Source organism: Talpa occidentalis, unplaced genomic scaffold (genome assembly GCF_014898055.3).
Source record: "Talpa occidentalis isolate TD23 unplaced genomic scaffold, MPIMG_talOcc4v2.1 talOcc4.3, whole genome shotgun sequence".
Classification (NCBI taxonomy): domain Eukaryota; kingdom Metazoa; phylum Chordata; class Mammalia; order Eulipotyphla; family Talpidae; genus Talpa; species Talpa occidentalis.
This window is the reverse complement of record NW_023603184.1, coordinates 38575222-38603137: the sequence shown is the minus strand read 5'-3', so window position 1 is coordinate 38603137 and position 27916 is coordinate 38575222. Positions and strand designations below refer to the sequence as shown.

Here is a 27916-nt window from a genome sequence, read left to right as displayed (position 1 = left end):
ACCACATCAGCAAGATATAATGTCTAGTCCTCTCTCTTTTTTCTGATGTTAATATTAGTTAGTAGATCCAAGCATTAGGAGACCTCTAGTGAGCACCCTAGCATCCACTGGTGATCACCGCCCCAACCTAGCAAGTGGAAACAGTGCAAGGCACAAGTACAGTTTAAAAATTTAAAATACCCACATTCAAATAGTAATCAGAAACAAATGAAACTAATTTAGTAATATATTTTATTTAGCCCATTGTATCCAAAATATTATCATTTCAACATGTAACCAATGAAAAAGCAATGAGATATTTTACAACTTTTTTTTTGTGCCAAGTCTTTGAAATTGGTGTATATTTTACTCTTGCAACACATCTCAGTTCAGACAAACGACATTTCAAGTACTGAATAGCTTCTCATGATGTGATTATAAATACTATTTAAGATTTCTTTATAATTCTCATTGTCTTTAGAATAGACAATAAATTGTTGTCTCAGCAATTTATACTGAGGCAATTACTAATACCAGGGGGAAAAAAAGTTAGGTAAGAAAGAAATCTTACCTGCCCTATACAATTATACAATTGCTGTGTTGTTGCAAACTATTGGGTTGTCAGAAAAGTTATGGCACATTTTTACTTGAAAAACAGAAAAAATACATCATGACTTTTCTGACAGCCCAGTAATTTCAAAATCATAAAAGTGTAAACACTGAATAAACCAAAATTGTGATGGGAGTTGAGGATAGAGAACCAAATCCTCATCCTTCATAGCAGGGAATCAGTAATGTCTAAAATGGAAATACTTATTTCAAAGTCTGAATTTGATACTGCCATGGAACAATTTTCTTTGTCTCCAGTGGAGGTTATATTTCCAACCCATTTCTATTATGTGAATTTAACATTTCCTCTTCTTCTCTTCCTCTGCCTCTGCCCTCCGCCCCCCACGCCGCCCCCCTCCAGAGTCCAGCTTCTCTATGAGGAGGAAGGGGAATCGGGAAAGTCTTTTTTACTTAACAGGATTGTGATTTAAATGCTGTTTGGGTCTCCCTCTTTCTTTGCAGATGGTGATGAGATTTGGATCATGTGATCCCAGCAAAGGATCCCATCTGGGCACAAAATGTGAGTTCTCTCCCAAGAGAGATGAACCTAGGGCAGGGATAGAGATCTGCAAGACTTCACTGGGATTTTGAAATGATCCTTGAAGGAGGTGGAAACATTTACCAGGTGAGCAAGGTAGGGGCAGAGGCCCTGCTGCAGGGGATGGGGTGAGGGGGGGCAGCAGGAGAGGGGAGGCAGAAGCAGGAAACTCAGGCCAAGGCAAGATGTCCAGCATGGCTCCTGCAGATGTCCAGGAGGCTGTGCAGATGCTGACTTTTCTGGAAGCCCAAGAGGGGGTAATTTCCTAATCTACTTAATAATAGGCAAACACTCTGGCGTCAGCTTGGCTCAGCAATGGTCTTGGAACAAAAGGACCCAATTAAAAGGCCATCATAAAGGAATTTAGGGGAAAATGAAAAAGTCATTGAGCCAATCAAGGCCCAGATGCCCTGGGCCTGGTTTGTGACCCGAAGCAACAGAATCCTTCCTCCTACTCTGCCCTCTCCTCTCCCAGACACTGCCCTAGATCTGGGGATCTTCCACCATCCCTCATGCCATTCTCCCGTCCTCTGCCCCACCCACTGCCCATCGATGTGGCACCTCATTGACATTCTCTGGATCTCAGTTTCCCTGCCTGCAAAACCTTTCAGGGAAAAAAAAAAAAACTATTAGGAATCTTGTTGGTTCTTCCTTCAAAATACATCTGCCATTGCCATTTCTCTCCACCCCCACTGCTTCCCCAGGTCCTAGGTACAACGATCTCTCCCCTGAATTCCTCTGCAGTGCCTTCATGCTCTGGATGCCCCATTCTTGCCTCATTCTTGTTTATTCACAAAACAGCAGTCAGGTAGATCTTTCTAAAACCTAAGTCAGATTGTATCTCGACCACGGCTCTCCACTGTACTCAGTGTCCTGCGGGAACCCTCCTGTCTCCATGCCAGCCGCAGGCCTCCTCCTGCCCTGGCAGCCAGACCTGTGTGATGACTCTTCCCTCTGGAAGGCTACCGCACCAGGTAGCCACTCAGCTAACTCCCACTCCTTCAAGTCTGTTCAAATGCCCTCTTTTCTGCCTTTCCTGAGGCTTCATCTGACCACCCTATTGAGAATCAGTCAACCTCCCAGCCCTGCCAGTCTCTCTTCCTGTTGTTGTTCCCCCCATAGTTCTTGCCACCTTCTACTACAAAACAAACAAACAAACAAACAAACAATCCACCTTTTTTTTAAATTCTGATGCTTTTTGTCTCTCATCCCACCAGAAGGCAAGTTCCACAAGGGAAGGGTTTTTTATTTTTATTTTTTAATTCACTGGTGATTTCCAAGAACCTGGAGCTGTACTTACTTACTGGACACTTGGTAAATATTTGTTGACTAAATCAATGAATGAATCAGTAATGACAAGGGTTTTTGCCTCCAAGGGCCATAGTGAAACTTATGGGAAATCATGAATTTGACTTTCATTACAAAGAAAAGAACTAACATATTGAGTTCCCATTGGCAGTAAGTATTCTGTAAAGCAGTTTACATAGTTTATCTCGTTTACTCCTCATTCATTGATTTATTCAACAAGCAGTTGTTGTGTACCAACTTGGGGCTGGCACTGTTCTGGGCACAGGGGGTAAAGGTATGATCCAGACATACAAAGACCCCTGTCCTCTGGGAGTTGTCATTCTAGCAGAAGGCGACAGTACATAGAAAAAAATACAAAAAGGGTTATGATTATTCCTTTTTTTATGATGAGGAAACATTTACCAAGGTCCCCTGGTGCATGAGTGACTGTCCTCTCCAGGCATATGCACTTCTATGCCTCCAGGTTTAGGTGGAGTAAAGGTTGTGCTAGATTGTGTGAAGACGTGGGGGTGGGGTCTAGAGGATTGGCTGAGGCTGCACCCCAAGTGCCCAGGACGTGGATCTGCCCTTCCACCTGACTGAGAGCCCTACCGGTGGTGGGATCCATGTCACAGGTATCTCCTGAGAGGTGGGTGAGCCCTAACTGCTGCCCAGATACAGTCACGGTGGGTGCTGAACTTGGACCAGCTGAGCTGGGTCATACCTCTCAAGGGATGGAGTCCAGTTCTGGAGTCAGCTGTGTGAGATGGCAAGGATTTCTAGGAGCAGAGAGGGGAGGACAGGGCCTTTGGGGGACACTGGAGTGGGGCAGAATAGGGAGCTGGGGCTGTTGGCTTGGAGGAGGTGACTGTCATACCCTCCATGGCTGCCCTGGGCTGAGGGGTAGATATACTGTGTGTCCCTAATGGCCATATGGGGCAGGAGGGCTTCTGTGAGCAGTGCCCTCCCACTGGGAAAGGAGTTGCCTGGGAGGAAGTGATCGCTCCATCCTTGGAGGTGGGGAAGAGAGTACAAGCCATGTCAAGGCATTAATGAGGCAGAGAGGGGACCCTTGTTAGGGGTGGATGGACTTTTTCAGAGGTGTCACTTCCAGAGAGGAAGATTCTGGTTTTCCTTCAGAAGAGCTCTCAGACTAGAGTTCGAGACTAGGCCTGAAATCGAGTCTTAGTTATGCAAATCCATTGGGAGGAACTCTCCAGCCCCTCTCCCTAACATTCATCCAGTGGATTAACTCCAGAGCCCACAACCTTACCAGCACCCTACCCCAACTCCCTTCTTTGGAGGCCCCTTCTCCCATAAGAAGTCTTTGTTGAGTTGGTCAAAATCAGCCCACAGGAGTGTTTTTGGTGGGAATGAATGACAGGCATAGACAAGAGGGTGTTGCCTCTTTCTGGGTGAAAAAGGAGTGAGAAAGTGACCTTTCAACTCTCCATTCCAGCGTGTGCCCCTGTGGCTCCAGGAGCTGCCTCACTCAGAGCCCTGCAGCCCTGGGTGGCCTTTGGCAGAGATTGTTCAGAATTGCAAAGCAGAGGCTTGATGAAACAGGCAGCGATCCTATGTTGAGAACACAAGAGTATTTGCAGAGCATTACTATTTGCTAAGTTTGTGGTCTTGGAACCTGTAGCTCTAAATACACAGGTGTGAGCTTAGTCTGACCAAGCTAATGACCTCATGGCTTGGTCAGAGACTGTTAACTGTTTTGCAAGTCAGGGTATGTATTGCAAATTGTGTTCCCTGTTTCAAGTCACCGTTTTACTCCTAACTCCCACCCTCCCATGACCCTGCTTCTTGCAGGATCATTTTCTTATCACTCCACAGGCAAATATCTGGACCCCAGCTCCATTACTGCAACTGCCAGCTCTTCCCAGTAGGGGGCAGCAGGACAGTGTTAATGAACCTGCCACCCACAGTGGACCAAGCACAGCCAGGGAGACAGGGACATTGCTGAGCTATTGCTCAAGGATGAAGGACTGGGTCTGAAATGCCAAGTCTTCTCCCCTCTGCTCCTGTGAATTCTGGGAACAGGGAACAAAAAGGGGGAGCAAAGTGGGAGGGGAAAGGGAGCTGAGGGAAAGAGAGAGGGGCACGAGGAAAGAAAGGGGAGCCACAGAGCTGACAGACCATCGCCTCCTGCCATCCCTAAGTCTACTTCCAACTCCTGGTTTTAGTTTAATCTCCTGGCAACCCCTCTGATCCCTCTGCTCCTACAGCCTGGGCACCTGTGTCCTTTCTTCCTGACCTCCCCTCACATTCTCCCTGGAACACAGATGTCACCACTTAACACACATGCACACGTACTCACGTGCTAGCACACGCTGCGTGACCACCCATGTTGCAGGCTTTTCTTTTCTTCCCCTACATTTTGCAGTTGGTCACAAAGGCTGGTCTAACAACTTAATCCCATGATGTGGTAGGGTTTTCCATGTGGCTCATGTGGCTGCTGATTTGGAATTTGGCTCGAGGACCTAAATCTGAGGACACACAGGAATAAAATAGACCACTTTCTAAAGAAACCTGCAAACAACTGGGGTCAGACTCTTTCTCAGACTTTATTACCCCTTGACTCTCACTCTGACTCTCTGCAAGTTCAACCCTGTGGACTTAAAGATGTCTCTGCAGTTGTGAGTTCTCAGCCTCATGTGTGTGGGTGCCGGGGTAGAGGAAAGGACAGGGGCTTTTTCCCTTCCAGCGAGGTGACAAGTGCTCTAGGAAAATCCATCAGAGAGGCTTTCCTCCCAGCATGTGACACACTCAAATTAGGTAACTTTGAGATGATTTAATGAAAGACTCTTTCACAAAGTCGTGGGCTGGTGTTCAGAGGGCTCTGCGCTGAGGGGCACTGGTGGCCAGATTGTCTTGGCCAGAGAAACAAGGGCAGCAAGAGAGGGCTATGGCGATACTGGGAGGACATACTGTCCCTTTCCTCCCCACCTTGCCCAACACCCAGAGGAGAGGCCCACGGGTGGGGTGCAGAGGGTCCTCCTAGCTCTGGGAAGGGGAGTGAGCAGTATATTAAGTAGGGGGTTGGCATTTAAAACTGGAGTAAACTTTGTTTCCCAAAAGTGACTCAAAATGTTGGAGTTTGCCAAATACGCAGTTTTGGATCAGTAAGGGGAACTAAACAGTGCTGAGTAGGGCGCGCCGATGGGAGGGAAAGAGAACACTTGCATGTTCGAGTGTTACTGCATTCTCCCTGCTCAGTAAACCAGGGAAAGAGGTGTTTGCAGATGAGGAAATTGGGTTTGCCGTCAGAGCTGATGTTGGCTGAAGCTCCTGCCTCAGCTCCCCTGTGTCACCCAAACGCCTCCTTTCCCCTGAGCTGCTACTTGATAACTCTGAGTTTAGTGAAGCTTAAAGCCCCAGTTGGTGAAAATAGGACTGAAGAGGGAGAACAGGCTTTCAGTTCAAGCCCTTGCTCTGAGCTCCCTGCTCCAAGGTCAAAACCCAAGCAACACCCCCTCTCACCCATGTTACTCAGGCTTCTTCCCGGGATGCCCGCCCTGGGTGAGCTTGCACTCCCAGGAAGCACAGATCAGCACTAACAAAGGCAACTGAATCCCTCGCTTCACGTAGTCCAGACGCCAAGCTGTCTGCAGTGTGACCCTGGGTAAGGCATAGCTCTCTCTGGGCCTCTAGTCTCATTAAGCAGCCAAACAATTCCTGGGGTCCCTGCCAGGAGTGAAAACTGATTCCAACTGGTCATGTCTCCCAGGCGACACGTGTGTTGTTTCACAGTGACTTCAGAAGTTAACAGCCCCTGGAAGTTATGTAGATAGGGAAGTGAGGAGCAGGCAGGGAGGCCCGGAGGGTAGAGGAGATATTTGGGGGCAGGCGGATCCCCTAGTCACTGTTGGACAATGGTCCACAGCAGTCATTGTGCTGAGAGTGGAAAATCTTTTTTCTGACTTCATCTCCAAGGGCTGAAAATAGTCCAGGGTGGTGAGTGGAGGCCCTAGGGACTGGGTTTGGGTCTGATGAGTGACTGGCTGAGCTGTTCCATTGTTCCTGCCTGGGACAGTGCTGAGAATGGATACAGGCAAGGCGGCAGCCAGGACAGAGGCAAGCCCAGGAAGCGCTACAGGAGGGAGAAAGGCAGGGCAGAGCCAAGCCTTGCTGTAGACGGGGAAACTGAGGACCAAAGTGGGGAAGAGATTCACCAAGAACCAGGGTAGAGAAGGGTGAAGGTTTGGTTTCTGGGGCTAACATCCTGCCACTCCCACAAGCACACAGCCTGAGGGAAGCCAAGCACATCCGCCCTCTGCAGCCTAGGCCCTCCTGGTCAAGTCTACTCTGCTCTCTACAGGCACCAGGGGTGTCAGACATCAGACTGGCTCTACTCCAGGGCTCTGTGTGGTGCCTCAGAGGAGCCACTTAACCTCTCTGGTAACTTGATGCCTCCACTCTAGTCCTCAGAACTGAGAGTCCAGGATGTGTTTGGGGCTCCTGAGGGGGCAATTATTAGTTCTGTCTTTGATGAAGAGCCAGGCAGCTGATACCTTGACTGAAGTAAGGATAACTGGAATGTGGGAGGCAAGTTTCCCAGAGTCCAGGTGGCCCAGAGAGGGCAGGCACAAGCCTCAGGCCACACAGTAAACGCTGTTCACTGCCTCCTCTGGCATAATTCCAGATCAGCCCTCCCGCCTTAGGTCTCCAGGCTCCTGGTCAAACCACAGAGCAGCTGAAACACACCATAGCAGGCACCACCAGTGAAAAAGGGGTACGCTTCTGCCAGGGGTGGTGGGAGCTGTCTAGTTCATAGGGGCTGGTTCCAGAAGCTTGTTATCAAGGTCATCCCCACCTCCTCCTCCCACTGTTGCTTCTCCCTAATGCCTCCAACAGCCAGGCACCAGGACAAGGTTCTGTAAACACACAGAACTGTGTGTCTAAAAGCTGCCCAGTGCCATGCAGGGAAGGCTCCACACTTGACCTCCGGATGGACCTGCTTTCCCTCCTCCCATACTCTGGGGAAGATTCCACCTAAGGAACCCCCTTTTATTCAGGTAACACCCTCAGCGCCCTACACGGCACATAGTATCTCCTCTTAGAAATGAGAAAACCAAGGTGCTACAAGATTAAGTAATTTGCCCAAGCTGTCACAGCTGGAAGAAACGGAGACCACATTCAAACCCTGGTGGTCTGGGCATTGAATCTGTGCTCTTGACCCCATTCCCACTGTACTGAAGTCTGTCTTGAATCACATGAAGGGTCATCTACAGACCCTCCTGTCCGTAGGAGTTGTGAGGTACACGGGATCCGGGAAGGGGAAGTCATGTCGAATTAGATTCAATCTCTATTCACGTTTAGCCTGTGTAATCTGGAGCAAGTCCTCACTTTTCAGAGCCTGCCTGCTCAATAGAGATGATAATGTCTGTCACACAGTTGTGTGAAAATAACAGAATGGATGCGGGGCACCTGAGATGTGGGCTAGCACAGGAGTTCCCTTCCTCATGTGCCTAACTCTACACAGACGAGCCCAAATCTGTCATGGCATGGGTGGTGGTGGAGGATTAGCTTTGGTGACCCGACCTGGATCCAGACTGGAACAACTGTGTCTGGCCAGCATGTTGTCCAGGGCCCTGGAGGGTGAGAATAGGCATGTCCTCTGGGACTCCACCTCCTTCCTGGGCCCTGGGAAAACTGCCACCCAAGCCAGAGACTCCAACATGTCAGGGCCCCTGCCCTGGTTGCACAGAGCTCATTGAGAAAAGCTGCTCCAGGCAACTCAGCAGGTACTTACTCTCCCTGCCCTCCCAGCCAGATCTGCCGCCACTCTGCCCCATGTCCCTGGCCTCAGCTCCACAACTGTATCTGTTGACCCTAACTGCGGGGGCAGGAAGAGCTGAGGCTGCAGTGGAAGGTGAAGGCACTGACCTGCACTAAAGGGGGCAAAGCAGCAGGGGAGCACATCCAGGCATCAAGTTGACCTGCTGGGTGACCTTGGGTGAGGCTGGCCCCTCTCTGGCCTTGAGTCTGCAGCTGGCTGGATAATCCCTGGGGTCCCTGTCAGGTGGCTGTGCCCTTTCACAGTGGCCTTCAAGTGTCAACAGCCCCAGGAAGTGATGTCAGCGCAAGGAGGTGGGGAGGTCAGAGGGGACAGGGAGGCCTGGAGAGTAAGAGGAGATATTTTGAGACCAGACAAGTCCTCCACGTCACTGCTGGACAATGGTCTGGGGCTGGGAGTGGAAAATCCTGCTCTTACTTGAGCTGAAAATAGCACAAGCAGCAGGATCGAGAACCTCACCCACCAGGAAGGTGGCCTAGGCACTAAGCAGCTAAGCCAATGTACTCACTGAGGGGCTGGGCAGGCCCAGTGGAGTCCCGAGGTGGGACCCTGGGCCTGTGCCTGGTTCCTTTCAGGTCTCCATCCTCTATCCCCACCAGTGCCTGCCACAGGGTTAGATGGAACATGCTCCTTCTGGACCCTATATCCTATGTCCATAGAAATCTGCAGGCAGGGGCCTCCCTGGTGGCACAAGGGGTTAAGACACAACCTATGAAGCTATCCGCAGCCACTGCAGCATGAGTTCAATGCACAGCCAGGGAGGTGACCCACATGGCACAGCAGACCTCTCCTGACTCGCCCGCTGCTCCCCTCAGCAGTGTATTTCAGTCAATCTGCCTCTTCTGTTCCCCACTCTGTCTCTGGTGAATCCTCTTACTCCCCACACCTCTGGCCTGTACCCCAGTTCTTGTATGCATAAATAAATAAATCTTGAAAAAAAAAAAGAAATCTGCAGGCAGCTGTTTCAAGGAAGGCATCCTGGTTAGAGACCACAGTGTGCCAATGGCTCCCTGGACTCTGGGGTTCTTCAGGGCAGCTACTAGAAGGGTAAGTGGGCATGAAAGGAATGGGCACTAGGGGAGCTTGGGTTGGGTGCCCATGGCCCAACCACAAATATATACTCAAGAGCCTCTGAAGTCATGATGTATAACTGGATCTAAGCAGGGTCTGCCTGAAGATGCCAGAACTCAGGCTTCAAAGGCAGAGTTGCTGGCAGGCAGAGTATCCCTCCTGGGTAGGGGGCTCCCTATAATTTGGGAGGGGTTCAGTCTGAGTCATAGCTGGTAGGAAAGAGATAGACTTGGGCCAGCAGAAATGTTCAAGGACTAAGGTAAGTAGTCACAAAAGAAGCTCAGAGGGACTCGAGTTATATTAATAGAAGTATAGGGCTTAGTATGTGGGAGATGAACACTTCACCTACTCTGCGCAGGTCACCCACATTGTACAATGTGGAGTGATCATTTCGGTCATGGTTTGTGATGGGTTCCTGTCACTTGGGGGAGCTGTGGAGCTAGATTCTAAGAGCAACCCCTGGAGAGACCCCATTTTGAAGACGGAGTGTGAAGGCTAAATAAGCCAGAGGAGGCAGATGGAGCTGAGGTGGGGAAAGGTTTGGGACCCCAAGGGCAAGGGTTGTGAGTCTATCCTTGTGGTTAAGATTCAGGCCTGTCACTTTACCCCATCCCTATCCAAAGGTTAGGGCTGGACCCATCCATATCCAAAGGTTAGGGCTGGACCCATCCATCTGAGTGCCACAGATTAGCTCAGGGTGGTCCTGGCTGGACCCAGAACCTGTCACAGGTGAGACCCATCTCTAAACCTTGATCCAGCTTGAGTTGGAGTTGGATGGTCAGGACATGGAAGGAGCCAGAACATGGCCTCCTTGTGACCTGGCCCAGGCCTCCTTCCTGCCTTGAACCTGGGCACTGGTCACCTGCCTGTTTCTAGGTCTGCACACCCCGCCCCCTTGTCTTTGCCCAGAACACCTTCTGCACCTGGTGTTCTCTGGTGAACTGCTTTTCTCAGAAGCTACAGCTTCTCCCCATTCTGGAAGCCTTCCCTGACCCTGATCCACAACCACAGCCATGCAGCATTATTCAGGGGTGTGCTTTTGTACCTGCTTGCAAGAGCCAACTGTTCACTTTTCAGGAATTTTGCAAGGAAGTTGACATCACTTCAGTAATCTAAAATTGGCCGTAATTAGCAGTATTTGCATTGTGGCCTTTGGCAATGCTATAAATAAAAGGTTTCCTTTATTCCACCCCCAGAATATTAAGTCCTAAACTGGGGAATCCCAAGGTCTGGGACCCTAGCTGATTTCTCTTGGACCTAGCAGAGTCAGACACAAAAGTAGGTTGGCTCTGAAATGGCGCATAACTTGGGAGAGAGAGGAGGTTCCTGCTAGGAGACCGCCGCTGCGGTGCCAGGGAGAAGGCAGCTGACGGAAGGGAACAAGCTGGAGAAAGGACTCTTGTGGGATCATGGAAGCTCCTAGGATGCGTTCCTATATTCCAGCCACACAATGGCACAGCTCAGCAGGCGACAAGACCTTTAGTATAACTTACAGCCAGGGGAGGCTCCCACCCCAGGGGAACCTCCCGAGGGGCCTATGACATAAGACCCCAGATTTTCATTTCTTGGGCTGGGGGTACACCTCGGAGCTGAGTCCACTATGGCACCCAGAGCAGCCCAAGTCACCAAATTACCTTTGGCTCAGTGCTGACTCCTTACCAACCAGGGGCCTCTGGTCAACCTTATAATAGCCCCTCCATCCCCCAGGGATCTCAGGTCCAGAATCGCTTTTCCTTCTGGTCCTGTTTCTCCACTTGACTTGGTTGGGCTGGGCTCCAGCCTGGGTACCTTGGCAGGCAAGCCCAGCTATTTATGTGGGAATCCGGTCAGGGGTAGCGCTGGTCCAGAACCTTGCCTTTCTTGAAACCTTGTTTCCCAACTCACACGTACAAATGGTGACTGGGGGCTGGGGCTACTGAGCTCTGGGCCAGAGACGATCCTCAGTTCCTGCCGAATGACAGAGCGCTGAGGTCATGGCTCCCTTAACCATCCAGCAGTAATCACTATTGTCCTTATCCTCAGATAAGGACATTTAAACAAGCATTAGTCCTTTTCAGCCCCCACATGAAAACTTTCACAGGTACAAGGGGTCCGAGTCCTACAGCTGAATGTCCTTAGTGGCTTCACCATCAACTGGCGTGGAGTCTGTCTGTCTGGAGTCCTCACTGTTGGAGTCTTCCCTCCTCCCCACGTCAGTTTTGCCAGACCTGCGCAAGCCCAGCCTGCGGTGTGCCTGGGTGGGAATGGCCGGCTCTGTGGGTGGCTTGGTGTCCCGGGCAAAGCGCACGAGCCTCTGCCCAGCCAGGAAGTAGAGCACGGGGTCAAGGCAACTGTTGGCGCTGGCCAGCGGCCGGGTGATCTTGTAAGCTATGTTGATGGCATTGAGGGCGTGACAGCTGAGATCCAGGGAGCGGAAGGAGTAGTAGAGGGTGCGGGTGACGTGAAAAGGCAGGAAGCAGAGGGCAAAGACAGCCAGGACCACAGCGATGGTGCGCACTGACTTGCGCTTGGCTCTCGGCAGGCCTCCCGAGGTCCCGTAGGCTGGCTTCAGCAGCCGCTGTGCCATGAGCACGTAACAGACCAGGATGATGGCAAAAGGTGCCGCGAAGAGCAGGCCCAGCATGACGGAGCTGTAGGCCACAAAGTAACTAAAGAGCTCGGGTGCTGAAGTGTCATGGCAGGTAATCCGGTCTCCACGTGTGCTGGTGGTGACGAAGTAGAGCACAGGGGCCTGGCAGGTCAGCACCAGCACCCACACGATGGCTGCCACACGGCGGGCATAGTGAGCCCGGCCCCAGCGCAGCGAGCGCAGCGGGCGTAAGACGCCCAGGCACCGGTGCACACTGATACACGTGAGGAAGAGGATGCTACAGTAAAGGTTGGTGTAGAAGAGAAAGCGCACCAGCTTGCACAGCACCGTGCTGAAGGGCCAGTGGTCGCCTTGGGCATAGTAGTAGACCAGCAGTGGCAGGGAGGCTGCGTACAGCGCATCTGACACGGCCAGGTGGAACATGTACGTGGTGGAGGCATTCCAGGTCTTGAGGCGGCACAGGAAGATGTAGAGTGCCACAGCATTCAGGCACAGCCCCAACACGCACACCACGCCATAGGACACGGGCAGCAGCACATACTTGAAGTCCTCGTTGAAGCGGCACTTGTAGCCCAGTTCATCCCCATACCAGGTGTCATTGATGGTGCCATTCCAGAGGCCTGGGCCTTTGGCCATCACCCTGCAGGGAAGGGGGTAGGTGGGCAGAACAATCATTAGGGTCATGGCCCAGCTTCTCAGGGAGGCCTGACACCTAGCCAAGTGCCCACAGATTCCCTGAGCTAAGATCTATCCAACCACATCCAAGGCCTTTGTTGCTATCTGACCTGGTTCTCTCTGAGACCCAGAGAACTCAGAACCCCCAAACCCTGAATCCTTGAGAATGCATGAGATCCATGAATATCAGGATCATCCAATTAAGGTAGGCAAATTATACCCTGAAGCTGAAAGCCAGACCACCAGTTTGTTTCTGTAAATAAAACCTTTTTTGGAGCATAGCCATATGCACCCATTTACAAAGAACTGAATAGTTGTTGACAAAGATCACATGTCCCGCAAAGTCTAAAATACTTACTATCTGGCTTTGTACAAACAAGAACTTTGGTAACTCTGCTTTATAACCTCAGGAGCACAGAGTTTTAGATCTGGGATCCTGAGCTCTAGAATCTGAGGATCTGGGGGGTTGCATGTATTTCAGAGTCTTGGAAAGGGGCCTTTAAGGCTAACTGGCCCTTCCCCACACTCTGTGCCCACTGCCTGCTGAGATATTCCAATTCTTCCAAAGGCATTAAAGTTATTTCCTTTAACTCATTTTTTCTGCTCGCTGGGAAGGTTCTGGTCCTGTGCCTGGTATTTTCACATTTGGGGGTGTATTTCCAAGGGTCTCCCTATTCAGGCACTCATTCAATCACTCAGCAAATATTTCTTAGGTACTCCTATATTCTGATACTTTCTGTATCTGCAAACAGTAGTGTTGCTCCCTGGTTTGTCAGGCTACCAGATGGGACAGTGACCTTCCTGAAGATTCCAGGGAGTGTGAATGTAGGTGGGAGTGGGGGCAAAGGGAGATTTCTTTTGTGGGACAAATTTAGCTTCCTCCAAGCCTACCTGGCTTCTCCCACACACTATCACTCTCATGACCATCCTCTGCTTTGTTCCTAGTGGGCATTTAACATGTCCATGGCACTCACTACTCAGAGAGCACCTGGAGAACAGGTTGTTTACTTTCTTCCTCTCCTACCCCTGCCAATGTGATAAGTCAGAGCTCTGTCTGCTGGCAAGCAGGGCACAGATATTTCAGTCTGGAGGGCAAAAATTTCCAGCAGGCAGGAAATCCTAGCAGGAGTGCTAGATAGGCAGGTTTGGAACAAACATGAAGAATAACTTTCAAACAGTGTGAAGGGGCCGGAAGCCTGCTATTTTCCAACCCATACAACTAAGTGTGCTTTCTAAATGTACATTCCATTCTTACAACATGCTTCTGGGAGCCAGGTTATCAAGCCTGATCTTCTCATAACAAGGCTGCAACACAGATCATTGGAGTAATTTTGCCAAGGTCACACATAGCTGGGGGATGGGCTATAATTCCTATTGGACCATCTCACAGTAGAAGGTGATGTAAGAGGGAGCTCGGGAGCACCCTGCTTATTGGGGGGAGGGGTGCATGTGGCCCTCTAGCAGAGCTTGCAGGAGGGCTGCAGCCATGTGTGGGGGTGTATCTGAGAGGATGGAGTACAGTGACAGGAGTCATCCCCACCCTGAGAATTTGAGGCTGTGTAGAGGCCTGAGAAGCTGGGACTTAGGGACCCTGCAGAACAGGCCCTTCAGCTTCCTGCCCAGCCTGGCCTCCCAGCAGCAATTCAAGGCCCCAGAGGTTAAGATTATGGAGGCTGAGGGACACAAATTCCTCTTCTTTCTCCATTAACCTCCCCTTCACGCCCCCCCATCCCACTCCTGTATCTGCAATGGTGTAAATAAAGGAAGGGAGGCTGCACTCAGCACCTCCTGCAGTGGATACAGGTTCCTCCCCAGGGAGGCAGATCCAGGGTGAGGAAACAGGGAGAAGCCTAAGTGGTACTAAGGTGAGAGGGGGCAGATATGGGGGGCTGTATCAGGGCCAGGTTGCTGGGACTTCTTTTGCTCCTGGGCCAGGACTTAAGACCCAGTGTTCTGACATCTGCATCCCATCCCATCCCATCTCAGAGCCGCTGTTGTGACCACTGCATCATTGCGCCAGGCTCCAGCCTCAGTCCCCCCAATCCAGAGGGGTCTTTGTGAAAGACAGACATTCCCCTGCTTGAAAACCTCTGTGGCTGCTGCCTCCTCCCAGAAGAAAACCAGCCCATCGGTCTGATGTTGTATGTTTTCAAATTGTAGCTTCAGCCAAGCAGCTCAGCCCCTCCCTGGCAACTGAGATTTCCTGAATGTGCCTGTAATTCTCCAGACTTAGTTCATTTGCTGTTTCAACCTGGATTAGATTAGATCACATCCCTCATCTTCACCGGCTGAAATTATAACTCTATCACTCAACACAGCAAACGCCAATGATTAAGAAGAGCTTGACCTCTGGAGCCAGGCTGCCTTTGTTTCCTCACCTATAAAATGAGGCAGTTAATAGACCCTACATCATAGGACTGCTGTGAAGACTAAGTAATTGTGTAAAATATTTGGAGCAGTGCCTGGCACAGGGACAATGCTGTTATGAGCTTCAAGGCTCACCTCAGATGTGGCCTTTTCCAGAAATCTTTGGGAAGCTCTCAGACCGTGGGTAGAAGAGAGGTAGAAGGCCTTGGCTGGAAGCTGTGGAGCAGGTGAGTGGGGTGGGGTGGGGGGGACCAGGAGAGTGACACTGAAGCCCAAACCAGGACCAGGCCTGGGGACTTCTGATGGGAGAGATGGAGACAGCTGTGCGGGAGGGAAGCTGGAAAGACAGGCCCCCAATGGACGGATAAAGAGGGGGAGGCAGAGAGGAGACCCTGCTCAGGGGTCAGGAGGAAGAGCAGATGGGGGAAAAGGAGGAATTCACTGCCCAACAGGGTAAGCATGGGGTGCCCCCAAAGGAGAGTGGGGGCATATGGGAATGGGTGAGACAATCAGATCTGGTACTTGGGGAGGAAGGATGGGTGTCGCTGGCCCACTGAGGAGCATGGAGGCCTGAGTGTGAAGCTGAGGGCTTGGGGAGGGGCCACATTCCCACCGAGGCAACCTGACTTGGGTGTCCAGCTATACCTTGGAAGCCCAGGTGACGGCAGGCTCTTCCTGCCCTCCCTGTGTGCTCCTGGGCTGAATCCCCCAGCATTGAGAATGGTGGCTGTAAAACTTCATCCATGTCCCACTGGAGACAGGGAGGGTAGCCCTCGCCATGCTCCATGCTTTAGCACACACACCCCATCCCACCCTGTAGGGTAAGGTAAAAGTATCAGGCTTTTCTGCCCTCCCGCCATCAGGATAGATGAGGGAACCCTGTGATCCTGAATGCATGCCTGATGGTGGGCACCTGGAGTAGGGTGTGGGCATAGGTAGACAGATTCACCTGAGCTAAGACTGGGCTTTTAAGGGTGGCATCACGGGGACGCCAGTGAAGCTGAGAGAAGAGAAGCAGAGCAGCAGAGATCACCAGAGAACCCAGACAGAGTCAAGACTTACTGGGGGCTGGGAGGACTGCCAGTCTCTCAGCCCCCCAGCACCCCTGCCTGCTGTGTACCTGGTAAATCCCAATAAAAACCTGAAGAGCCACCGAGGGCTCCAGGACTCTCTAGGACTCCTTCTTTATTGGGTCTGCTGGGATCATAGAAAACCTGCATTGTGGCCCATCCTGCCCCTTACACACACCCACACCCCACACTCCCAGCCCAGTGCAGAGCCCTGGCAGTCTCTCCTCACATCAGGGTCAAACCCTCACCTCTTTAGAGTCTACATCTCTTGCTCTGCACAAAGAACTTCTTCTTTTTTTTTTTTTTTTAGAGGCATGTTTTATTTATTTATTTGTTTGTTTGTTTGTTTGGTTTATACATGCACTGGGTACAGTCAGAAGCACGGGAGGGTGAGAGAATTCACCAGAGCCAGAGCGGGGAGCAGAGCAGGCAGAAGGACCGAAGTACACTGCTGAGGGGAGCAGCGGGCGGCAGGAGAGGTCTGCGCGCCATGTGGGACCCTCCTCCGGTGGCCTGGGAGCAGCTGGGGATCGAACCGGCGCTGCAGAGGCTGCGGGCAGCATCGCAACCCAACGCTCAACCGCTGCGCCACCGGGGAGGCCCACAAAGAACTTCTTGCTAGTTACTGACAGTGGAATCTCTGACACTGAAGAGAGGGGTGGAGACTTCCCTAAACCTCCCTTGAATCAAGGGAGATGCCCTTTCCACCTGCTTGAAGACATCCTGGCCTCCACCCTCCCAGGCCAGCTGGCAACTCCATCACCATGGCCCCAGTCCAGAATGACCCTGCCCGCCCTCTCCCTCTACAGGCTGGCTCATCAACATGTGAGTACATCCTTCCAGCCCCAGGGCCCTTGCTTAAGGGAGAGAGCAAGTCCCCAGCCCTCTCCTGCCGCCTTTGCCTCTGCCTCTCCCTGCCCCTGGTAACCTACAGACTGGCCCCCACCTCACTTTGCCCAATACTACTTACCAGCCCTTCTCTGCTCCGTTCTGGCTGCCTTGCCCTGAAAGCTCCTGGTCTGAAAGGAGACATGAGCCACGTAAGGGCCCTGCCAGTCTCCCGTGACTTTGTTCATGCTGCTCTTTCTGCCTTGAAAGCTTTTCTAGAACCCACCCACACTGACTCCATCCTACCCACCCCTCAAGGTACTTTTCAAATGTTACCTCATCTCTGAAAACTCTCCCCCCTCCCTCCACCCTTGCCCAGGGTATTCCCCATGCCCTGTTGGTAATTTGTCTTTCTACCCTCTACCCCAACACATTCCAGGTATTCTTTAAGGGCTGGGTTAATCTGATTCTTTCCCCCATCTCTATCATCCAGCCAGAGGCCTGATCCAAAGCAGGCACAGCATGAAAGAATGAGTGAATGAGTGAAGCAAGCCCAGGAGGCTACAGGAGCCCAGAGGAGGATGAGTTTTATGATAGTTGCTCCCCTTTCTCTTGTTCTCTGAGAGTCTCCTGGAATACAATGACACTAAAGATTTCTCAGCTGCTGACCCTAGGTGGACAGGGAGCCTGAAGCCTGCTCCTGCCCTACACAGGCCCCTGGACTGTCTTTCTTCAAGAAGAAGGCTAGGGAAGGAGAATATGACCCTGTATCCCGGAGATCGGTCATTTGTTTCAGCCAGTAACATTGTTTTATCTTGTCCATCTCTGGCTCAGGCCATAGGTCAGGAGCCCCTGATCCTGGGCTCACCCCATCCCCACCCCATCCCATTTGTAGGGACCAGACCTGGGCTGAGTAGTTTTCATGCAGCATCTTTGTTTCATCCCCCACCTTCATCTCTTGGTAGATATTGCCATAGAGGTTATTTTTTCAAGATCACCCTGCCAAGGGTTGGAAAAATTGGGCTTGATACCTAGGGCTATCTGGCTCCATAGCCTGAATTCATCACCATTTAGGATGAGGGACCAGGGCAGAAATTCCCTTGATCCACCCCCAGCTCAGTGCACACACATGCCTGATCTTTGCAGCCACAGGGCCACACCTTCACACACCTGCCCTCCCAGCCAGCAGGCCCCACCCTCACACACCTGCCCGTACCTGACCAGCTCCTGCTCTCACTGTCAGGATGCTCAACGCCTGCTCAGGTTCCTCACTCATGAATGCACACGCCTGGACCCGGCTGCAGGGAACTCTGCGGGGAAACAGGAAAAACAGGTCCCCTGGCCTTGGGCCACACCCAGTTTCCAGCATTTCTCAGGGCAGGCAGTGTGTCCCCGCTACCAGCTCCTGACTGGGAGGTGGGGACAGCATGGGTTTTGGGTCACAGGAAGTCAGCCAGGCCAAGCCCTCCCAGGGCTGCCTTCTGCGTTCCAATCTTGGCCCCAAAAGGTGACCTGGCAAGCTTGTTCCAGTAGGAGTGATGTCTGACTTCCCCCCAACATTGAGCCATCCACCCACAGCTTGCATGCTCCAGGCCTAGTTATTCCAGTATCCTACCCCAGGCACCCCCTTTCACAGGAGGGTGATCCTGCTAGGGGAGGTTTTCCCCATACCTTATAGAGCTGAGGTAAGCCTCTAGTGTCCTTTCCCTCCTCCTGATTCTGTGCATCCATCCCACAACAGGAAACAGTGAACAATCCTCTTAGCCCAGCATACACACCACAGCACTTCAGTCAATGCAGTTTTGCTTAGGTTGAATCTGTCTGGAAGTCCCTCCTCCCCCTCCCACTTCTAGTCACTCCTCTATCCATGTCATAAACCCAAATGAACACACACAGACCTCTACACAAGTAAAAACACAGATGCACAGAGGTGTGCACACATTGTGCACCCTCTCCCCAATCATAACAGTCAGGCCTGGAACAGCCTTTAAAAATCACCTGGCCAAGCTCCCATTTGCCAGAGGAGGAAACTGAGGCCCAAGGCCTCACTGTAAGTAAGGAACAAAGTCAAGATGAGAACTAGGCCTTCTGGATTCTGGCCCTGGTTTTTGTCTTGCCCGGGAACCTGTCACACACACTTACCACGCGCAGGGTGTCAGTGAGGGCATGGTTACCTGGCAGAGGGACCCCTCTGTCTGGACTGGTCCAGTATCCACAGCTTCAGACACATCACAGGGAAAAAGGATATCCTCCTTTTTCCATCTGCTTCATTTCCCTACAATGGGGAATGGGGTCTGAGACAGCTGAGGCCAGGCCCCCAAGCTGGCAGTGCGGTGCAAGTGTGGGGGAGAGTGGGGAGAGGAAATTGGTGGCTGCAGATATCAGGGTGTGTGAAAGGTTCGGCGCTGTAAAGAAAAGGAGAGCCAGGCTAAATTTCTCAAAGGGAGGGAAAGTTTATTGCGCCCCGGGCGGACCTCACAGACCCAAGGCGGGGGTCAGTGAAGCCGCGCACGTTGTTAGGGTGAAGCAGGGTTTTATAGGGTAAGGAGGGGTCAGGTGGGAAGTTGGGCTCCTATGGCGGGAAAAAGTTTGTTTGTTGGGGGGGGGAGTTTCGTGGGGCAGGTAGAGGTTCTTGGTCTGAGAAGAGACTCGTAGAGGGAGGGGGTAGGCTCACTGCCTGAATCCTCCAGGCAGGTATCCGCATTCCTGCTCCCCAGGTGGGCTTCCTGGTGGGCTTCTGCATTCCGGCCTCCTGCATGGACCTTTCAGTGTGGACGCTGGGAAATGCCTCCTGGCCTCTGTTCCCAGGGCAGCTTGCTCGGGAATCTTAGGCTGACCTGAGACAGCCGACTGATAGCCATTTGCCAGTCTGTGCTGGAGTCTACTGACAAGGTGAAGGAGCATTACCTTTTCACCCCGCTCCACCCCGGGTCACACCCTTGCTTCTCTTCCTGACAAGATGCTTTCTCTGAACAGACCAAAGTGGAGCACAGCTCTTTCTCAAAGCCATTCTCCCATTTCTGAGAAGGACCTCCACGTCCATCCTTCCAGATTTCAAACCTCCGGTACACTCCTTAACAACCGCTCTTTCTCATCCACTCTCCCCCCACCCCTCACCAGCGCTGTAAGTTCAACCAGTGAAGTGGCTCAGACACGCCGCTCTTTCCCACCCCCTAGCCTCAGGTGTGCCTTTCTCCTCCAGACCATTGCACCAACCTCTCTATTGGTGTCTCTGTCTCCACCCGTCCCCTTCCTGTCCATCTTTCATACTGCAGTCCAGGCTCTTCCTAAAACACAAATCTAACCACATATTGTTGAGCTCAAAACCCTTCCATGGCTCCCTATTGCTCTCAGGCTATGTCCAAGCTCCCAAAGTTAGACCCTGCTGCCCCTCTAGACAACTCACTCACTCTGCCTCTACCCTCACTTCCTTGTCTCACGGCAGCCCCCTGGTCATATCGTTGCTCAGGGACACCCTCCTCTATCTTCTAACAGCTACACTTTAACAAGAGTTGACTTGGCTTTCTCTGTGCAAAGTTCCATGTAAGATGACTTCACAGACCACCTCTGCTCATTTAATCTTGAGAAGCTCGGGGAGACTAAACTCTCCAGTCACAAAGCTAGCAAATGTCAGAGCAGTCCTGATCTGGCTAACTTGAACCCTGTCCATGACCTTGTACCCCCTCAGGCCTAGGTGCTCTCCTCCAGGAAGCTCCCTGGCCAGCCCACTTTGAGTCCCCTGGCCTGTCTGCTCAGTTTTCCTCCAGAGGGCTTACCCTACAGGCAGGGCCCAGTACCTGCTCTTCCCAGGGCTTTCCCATTGTGAAGCAACCATGGTGCTTATTGTACCCCTCTCACAGGTAGAAAAATTAAGACCAGAAAGGGTAGCCCTAGGTCTCACCCAAGGCCACCAGCAAGTAAAGGGCAGAGCCAAGGTTAGCACGCAAATCACCTGCTCACCCAATTGTCTCTGTCTCTGGCCCACACTGAATCTCTCTCCCTGTGGCCCCAGGCTAGTCAGCCTAAAGTCAGGAGGAGGGGCCGGGGCGGTTCCCAGGCTGGTTGCGGAATTTCCAGGGTAGCTGGACAACATTCCAGCTCTTTCACTAGGGTGGCTCTGGAATGTACCGCCTCCCCTGCTCACACCCACCTAGATGGCCCTGTCCAGCCTGGAAGGGGAGAGGGACTATCACCATTCTGAAACCCCTGTTGCCTGACTCTGTCAGGGTGGGGCGCTATGGGGACAAACAGAGGGACTTAGAGACCCAGAAGATCATCGAAGGGCCAAGGCAGGCATGGGGCAGGTGGAGAATCCCATTTCTCCCATTCCCAGCGTGGGACCTGCACAAATCTCTGCTGTACAACCCGATCTCAACTTCCCGTTAATCTCCAAAAAGTGTCTGCCTCATAAGGTTTTTGAGACAGCCAAAGGAGATGATTTAGACTCATTTTAATAATTAAGAGATGCAGGGCCTCCCCGGTGGCGCAGTGGTTGAGCGCTGGGTTGCGAAGCTGCCCGCAGCCTCTGCAGCACCGGTTCGATCCCCGGCTGCTCCCCGGCCACCGGAGGAGGGTCCCGCATGGCGCGCAGACCTCTCCTGCCGCCCACTGCTCCCCTCAGCAGTGTACTTCGGTCCTTCTGCCTGCTCTGCTCCCCGCTCTGGCTCTGGTGAATTCTCTCACCCTCCCGTGCTTCTGACTGTACCCAGTGCATGTATAAACAAAACAAACAAACAAATAATAAATAAATAAAACATGCCTCTATAAAATTAAAAAAAAAAATAACTAAGAGATACAGTTTCAGCAGGCAGAGACAACAGGGAGCACAGGGATATTCCAGAAGACAAGAGGGACAAGAAGCTGACAGGAATTATGAGCAGAGTAGCCGGGTCACAACCAGACTGACCACGGGTTAATTTTCCCACACTGAAGGGAGGGCAGTCCAAGGACCCCTAGCAGGAGCGAGACCCCGCCACAATCCTTCATTCTCTTGCCCTTTACAGAATTGCTGTATTTACACCTGTTCCTGGGCAGGGCACTTGGGACTCTGAGGAGGGTCAGACACTTCCACAATAGCATGAAACTCAACATTGCTGTGAGAGGCAGGGAGGACAAGGAGAGACCCAGGCCCTTGAGGAGCTCCAGAAACAGGCAGTGACAACTCAGGGTGATCAGAGCTGAGGGAGCACCAGAGCGGAAGGAGCCAAGAGAGTCCCAGTGGAATGGGGGTGTGTGGTCAGGGAAGCCTCCTAAGGAGAGACACCTGACCTACATTTACAAGCTGGGCAGGACTAGGTGGGTGGAGAGAGAAGGTGAGCAGTGAGCAAAAACTAGAGTACCTGATCACATAGTATGCTGGGAAACATCAATTATCCCTATGGTTTGAGGAGAGTGGAGAGAGCAATACTGGGTTGAAGGATCTTGGAAGTCAACCTCTGCACCCTAAAAATGTCCTCCAGGGGACTGAAGGCCAGCAGGCCCCCAGCCTTGCCTGGTGTGCCTTTTGCACCACAAGCACTGGGGCTGGTCTGGGAAAATAGCTGAGGGGGTAACCTCAGATGTTATCGGTAGCAACTGTTGCTGTTTTAGTGTGAAACCTCTGCAGGCTCCTCACAGAGGTCCTGGGGTTCTGTAACCCCTTCTGGAGGCTTCCTCCCTCTTGGAAGGCCCCAGGACCATGGTTGTGGGGACCACCTGCTAGATCGAGCTCAGAACATCTGAGTGTATGGAACTCAGGTCAGCCAGGCTCGTCCTACCCTCAGGGCAGGACTCTAAACCACCTTTCCCATCCCTGAATGGCACAGTCCTGTATAGCCCAGGACAAACCTATAGAGACATGCTACTAAAAGGAACCAAATAAGAACCACCATGCCAGGCTGTACCCAACCTAGCACACCCAGGTGCCTCCAGCCAGACTCAAGAGGCAAGAACCCTCAGTTCAGTCTCCATCAGAGGCCTGGCCCAGCTATGCTGTGCACTCTTGCTCAAGTCAGTTCCCTGTTTGGTGCCTCAGGTTCTTCATTGGTTAAATGGGAAGAATCATCACTACACAACTCGGGTCATGAAGAAGGAGTCAGACAAGGGGCTGGGTGGGTGTTCCAGGGGTCTAGCAAATCAGGCACTGTCCTGATATCATGGCAGAGACACCAAATATATTTCAGCAGGGGTCCTCCTAGGTGACTAGCAGAGGGGCAGGGGTCATGGTCAGAGCTATCAGGGAAGGCACCTGGGAGGAGCTGTGATCAGGTCTGAGGAGAAGTGTGAAGGGTCCCACTTGAGAGGAAAGAGGGAGAATGCAGAACCCAAGGTAGAAGAAGGGGCCAACGTAGATCAGGACAGAAGTCTGATTCCGAGTGTCTCACTCTGAGTCCTTCCGGGATTCTTACAGCCCTATGCCAAGAGTCTCTGGTTCTGGGAGTGAGTGTTCAATGTTTTTTCAGCTCTGTAACTCAATGCTTCTGATAGCCATTGGTTTTGAAATTCTTAGAATCAACGGAGTCTGGACTCTCAGAGTAGCATACTCATAAACAATAACCCAGGAGCCACAAAGTCTCAGCAAACACTTGCCAAGAGCCCCCATGGGCCCAAATTACAAATTCAACTCAGATCAGACTCAGGCAGGCCCTTGAGGAGCTCCAGTGTGAATTGGAGAAAGACGTAGACATGGACCAATTTCACTGGGTGGTTAAGATGGTGACCAAGGGAAGCCTAGGAGCCATGCAGCCCAGAGTAACCCTGAAGGAAGCGGTCAGAGGAAGCTTCCCAGGGGAGGGGTCATTGAGTCAGGTCACTGAGAGTTTTGTCAAGTGGACACAAAGATAGGAGGGCATTGAAGACAGGACGAGGAGCAGGTGCAAAGACTCAGGAGTGTGATACTGTGGCCACCCAGGGAAAGCAATGGGGTCATATGAGGCTGGCATGGAAGGCTAGGGAGCACAGAGTTGGGGGAACTTGAAGGACTCCTATGAAAAGGCTTGATTGCCAGGCTAAGGAGCTTGGCCTTTATCCTGAGAACAATGGGAGCCACAGCAGGGCTTACACAAGAAAGGACATGGTCCTTTGCAAAGTGACCTTTGCAAAGATGGTGCCCCATGGAAAGCAGATACGGTGGGGTAATATGCAGGGAGGGAGACCAAGAAGGAGACTGCAGAAACAATGGTAGAGTAAGAGGGCTGGATCTTTGGCCCCAGATTTCTTGTGGGATGGGGAGCATCCTTACTGGCCCACCGCCCAGCCATTGCAAGAATTCTCCTCCCACAAGCTAGAGCGAGGAAGCTGGACACTCATTAGGAAGTCAAAGCAATACCAGGAGTCTCCCCGGAGGCAAGAAACAGTGGGTGTCATGTAGGCTCCAAGAAACCTTAGTGAGAGGCCCTCCTTCCATGGTGCTCCAGTTCCAGTGATGACGTTATTGTCATTGTAATGACAGTAACAGGATACCAGTGTAGAGGGCCATGGAGGAAACAGCTGCCCAGAAGGGCCCAAGCTGCCCACCCTCACAGTAGGGATTCCAACTACTCACCCTGGACCAAATGGACTCAAGTAAACAGAGAAACTCCTCTGCTCAAGAACCAGTTGTAGCTCTCCATGGAGCAAGGTCCCCCTCTGCCACTATAGGCTTACGTTCACCTGGTCATTCATTTCCCAAACTCTCACTGGCACCTGCTTTGTGTCCAACTTCTAGGTTGGCCCTAGAAGGGCCTCACCTCTAGGTTGGCCCTAGAATGAAAGGATTGTCACCCTCCGCTTCTCCAACACTTGAGCTGTCCTGGGGTCTGGCCAGAGGAGTTGGAGTAGCACAGTGGGTGAACCTCACATGTGGCTGCCAAGCTTGGGCAGCAAAAAGAGGCTATGGCCCCTCCATTCCTGTTCTCCTGCCCAGAATACCCTCTAGAATGGGTACAGAAGTCAGTGAGGTCTCCATAGCCAGCCTCCCCACATCAAGCTCCAATTGTGAGGAGAGGCTAGGGCTGAAGACATAGAGGCAACCCAAAAGGAAGCTGTGGGTCAAAGAGTGCACCAATTGGGCCCACCAAGGAAGTTTGGGGAGAAAAAAGATTCTGTTATAAATACTTCCACTTCCTCTCACCAGATCAGCAAGGCTGCCTGGGCCTGTGGACATTATGCTATCAGTTGCTGGGTAATCACACCACAAGCAAGACCTCAAGACAGCTTCTCAGGGGAGAATTCAAACTTCCTTTGACCCGTAAGTCAGAAGACCAGGCTTTACCTGGACGGGGTTTCTATCTTGAATGGGGAAAGATGCTGTGGGACAGGTAGGCAGGAGCCCTCACCTTTGTGACCTTGGCCAAGATACTTTCTGAGTTTCTATTTCCTCATCTGCAAAGGGGGATATGAATTCCTCCCTCGCAGGCTTGAGGACAATAAAATGAAGGACATTTGTAAATTGTTACTCATAAACTGTCTCTGCAAAGGGGCCACAAGAAGAAGAGAGTCAACAGTTAACATTATATAATGACCAACATGATCCCTTGCACCTGTGTTCTATTATTACCTTCAAAATGCATTTAAGACTATGAGTATCACACTCCTCCACGGTACATTGCACTTTACAACTAACAAAGCTGTTTCCTGGACCACTATACTAAGACACCTCATGGCGACCTTGCCTTTGAAGAGGCAAGGATCATCATGCCCAATTTATGGATGGAAAAACTGAACTGGAGGGGCACAGTGGACTCTCTAAGGGCTACAGCCAGGAAAGAAGCCAAGTCAAAGCACTCACGGGGTCACCCTTGAATAGTGTTGTCATACTCTTAGTTGGTCCTTAGGGAGTCCAGAAGCCTCAGAGCCCTGTGCATCCTGGACAGCTGAACAGGAATGGAGGGGCCATGGCCTCGCTCTGCAGCCCAAGCTTGGCATGAATGAGGGTCACCCGCTGTGTTCCTCCAACCCCTCTGGCCAGACCCCAGGACAGCTCAAGGGTTGGTGAAGAGGAGGATGACAATCCTTTCATGCCAGGGCCTCCCCAGGCACTACCCGTACTCTCCATATAGGACCTTACTGGTTCTGGTCTCCTTTTAAAGGTGGGCAGGATGGGAACTGCCCCAAGGCCACCCACAAATTTGAAGGCAGAGCTGAATTGAGATGATCACAGGTCTCCTGGCTCCCAGTGGGGAAGGGAGAGTCCTTAATGTCCCCAATTACTCAGCAGGAGCATCTGAGGACTTAAGGAAGTGTTTGGCCAACGAGACAAGTACTGAATTTAAATAGTGCCTAGATGTTTCTGGTGTCAATGTCATAAATGCCCTGACCTCTGCACATTCAGTAATTCTCAGTCTGTTCTCTGCCCTGCAGCCAGAAAGATCTTCCTGAAGTGCTGTTCTGACCACGTATTGCCCCTGCTCACAAACCTTTCAAGTGTGAGTTTTCAGCCTGCACATTCTGCATCCCCAGGACACACTATCCTGATGAACTGTGTCAACCATTCTTGTGACTGGATTCTGTTCTCCCCTTCTTTGTGGTGACATGGAGCTCTCCTACAGACAAGATTTTGTAGGGGAAGCTGGGACAGGGGTCTGGGGATAGGGGCTGCTGCTACTCTAAGTTCATCTCAGCCCTGTTCAGGGTGCAGGCAACACAGAAATGAGTGAGACCTAGTTCCTGTCCTCCAGGGACCCCCAGAACTGGGTTGAAAGAAGGAAGAGACAGAGACCATGACAGTTCAGGGTGGGGCCGGGGCTATCAGTACATGGACTGTAAGAATGAAGAAGAGGTTCCAACCCAGCTGAGGGATTGAGAAAGGCTTCTCAGGGGCATCTAAGTTAGGCCCCAAAGTTGACTAGTTCTCCAACTGAGAAAGATGAGAATAGCATTTGAGGCAATGAGCATAATACGCAAAAGTCCAGAGATAAGAAACTGCCTTGGGCCTGCAGCAGACTACAAGCAGTTACTAGAGGGGAGGAGAGTTTACTAAAGAGGTTAGCAAGGACCAGTTCTCAGAGGTCTTGAGTCCCAAGCTAAGGGGTGGAACTCCGGTGAAAGCTTAGCTCAGGGGAGAGAATAGTTGGGAATTGGGTTTCAGCAAGTTCTCTCCAGGAGCTGACTCCACACCCCATCTCCAAGTTGTGAGCCTTCCCTGGGGAACGCTGGTGCTCAACACATGACCAACACATCAGCCCCTAAACAGCCCTAGGTTTCAAGTCATTAGTATTCCTTCTTAACAGAGGAGGCTACTGAGGCTCAGCGAAGGCATAAGCCAACTTGCCCAGGGTCACACAGAGGCCAACGCAGGATTGGAATTTCGGTCTCTGAGTCTCCTGAGGGCTTTAGTGGACCCTGTCTGCTCAAAGAATCTCCTTCCTCATCACTCCCAAGCACTGATGAGACTTTATTGGGCCCCATTCTGGCTTTCAAAAGTGCCCCATTATTCCAGCCTAGATTCAAACAAAGGGACATCTCAGGCTGTCAGTACAGAAAAGCTAAGGACGCCAGCTCGGGGTTACAGGAATAACTGCCACCAGCCCCAGGGACTCAAATTGGCTGTCCAGGCAGCATGATCTTGTCTAGTCCTTAGTCTTGGCTCCAGGAGGACCCCAAACCTGCAGAGCAGCCTAGCTGGAGGGGGAGCATGGCCAGAACCTGTCAAATTAGAAGTCCTGGTCAGAGGCTTAACAGTCCTTCCAGTTCACAGCCCCAGCCCTCCGTGGCCCTACTCCCCCAAATTTACCGGCGCCTGGGCGGGTCATCAGGTGCTCCTCGAAAAAGAGGACACCGTGGGCCTCTGGCCCGGTCCACGCACCCCACATGGCACACACAAACAAATCCTACGGGTCCAGCTACTCAACCTGCAGAGGCGCATGCACTTACCCACTGGCCCCCACTTTCCCAAGTCCACAGGCGGTCACCGGGGTATCCGGCCACAGAGCCGGAGATCGACATTGCAGTGGAGACAAACTTCCAGCCCCGGCCCACCCGCAGGCTCGCGCCGCTCTGGACAGCCGGACGCGCCCGCTCTCCGTGGGCCTGGCCCGGGTCCGGTGCCCCGGCCGCGCCCCCGCCGACCTCTCCCAGCCCCGCCGCGCTCCGGAGCCAGAACTCACCTCCCCGGCGTCCTCTGCCCGTGGCACCGCGGCCGC

At 52.0% G+C, this 27916-nt stretch overlaps 1 protein-coding gene across 3 annotated transcripts; it reads right to left on the bottom strand.

Annotated features, from left to right (window-relative positions):
• Window positions 1-244: 244 nt before the first annotated feature.
• On the bottom strand, window positions 245-27916 carry P2RY2 (purinergic receptor P2Y2). 3 transcript variants are annotated; one of them, XM_037522932.2, is made up of 3 exons: window positions 27881-27916; window positions 18034-18127; window positions 245-12517 (listed from the first exon to the last, which is right to left on the bottom strand). In XM_037522932.2, exon 3 carries the CDS (start codon window positions 12511-12513, stop codon window positions 11386-11388), a length of 1128 nt encoding a protein of 375 aa, XP_037378829.1. In that variant the 5' UTR covers window positions 12514-12517; window positions 18034-18127; window positions 27881-27916; the 3' UTR covers window positions 245-11385. The 3 variants fall into 3 exon arrangements, with proteins under 3 accessions (XP_037378829.1, XP_037378830.1, XP_037378831.1); XM_037522933.2 differs by lacking the exon at window positions 27881-27916 and adding an exon at window positions 27648-27699; XM_037522934.2 differs by lacking the exon at window positions 18034-18127 and having other exon boundaries at window positions 27881-27897.

Coding starts and splice junctions, on each gene's coding strand:
- P2RY2 (XM_037522932.2), bottom strand. CDS start 12,513: ATGGCCAAAGGCCCAGGCCTCTGGAATGGCACCATCAATGACACCTGG.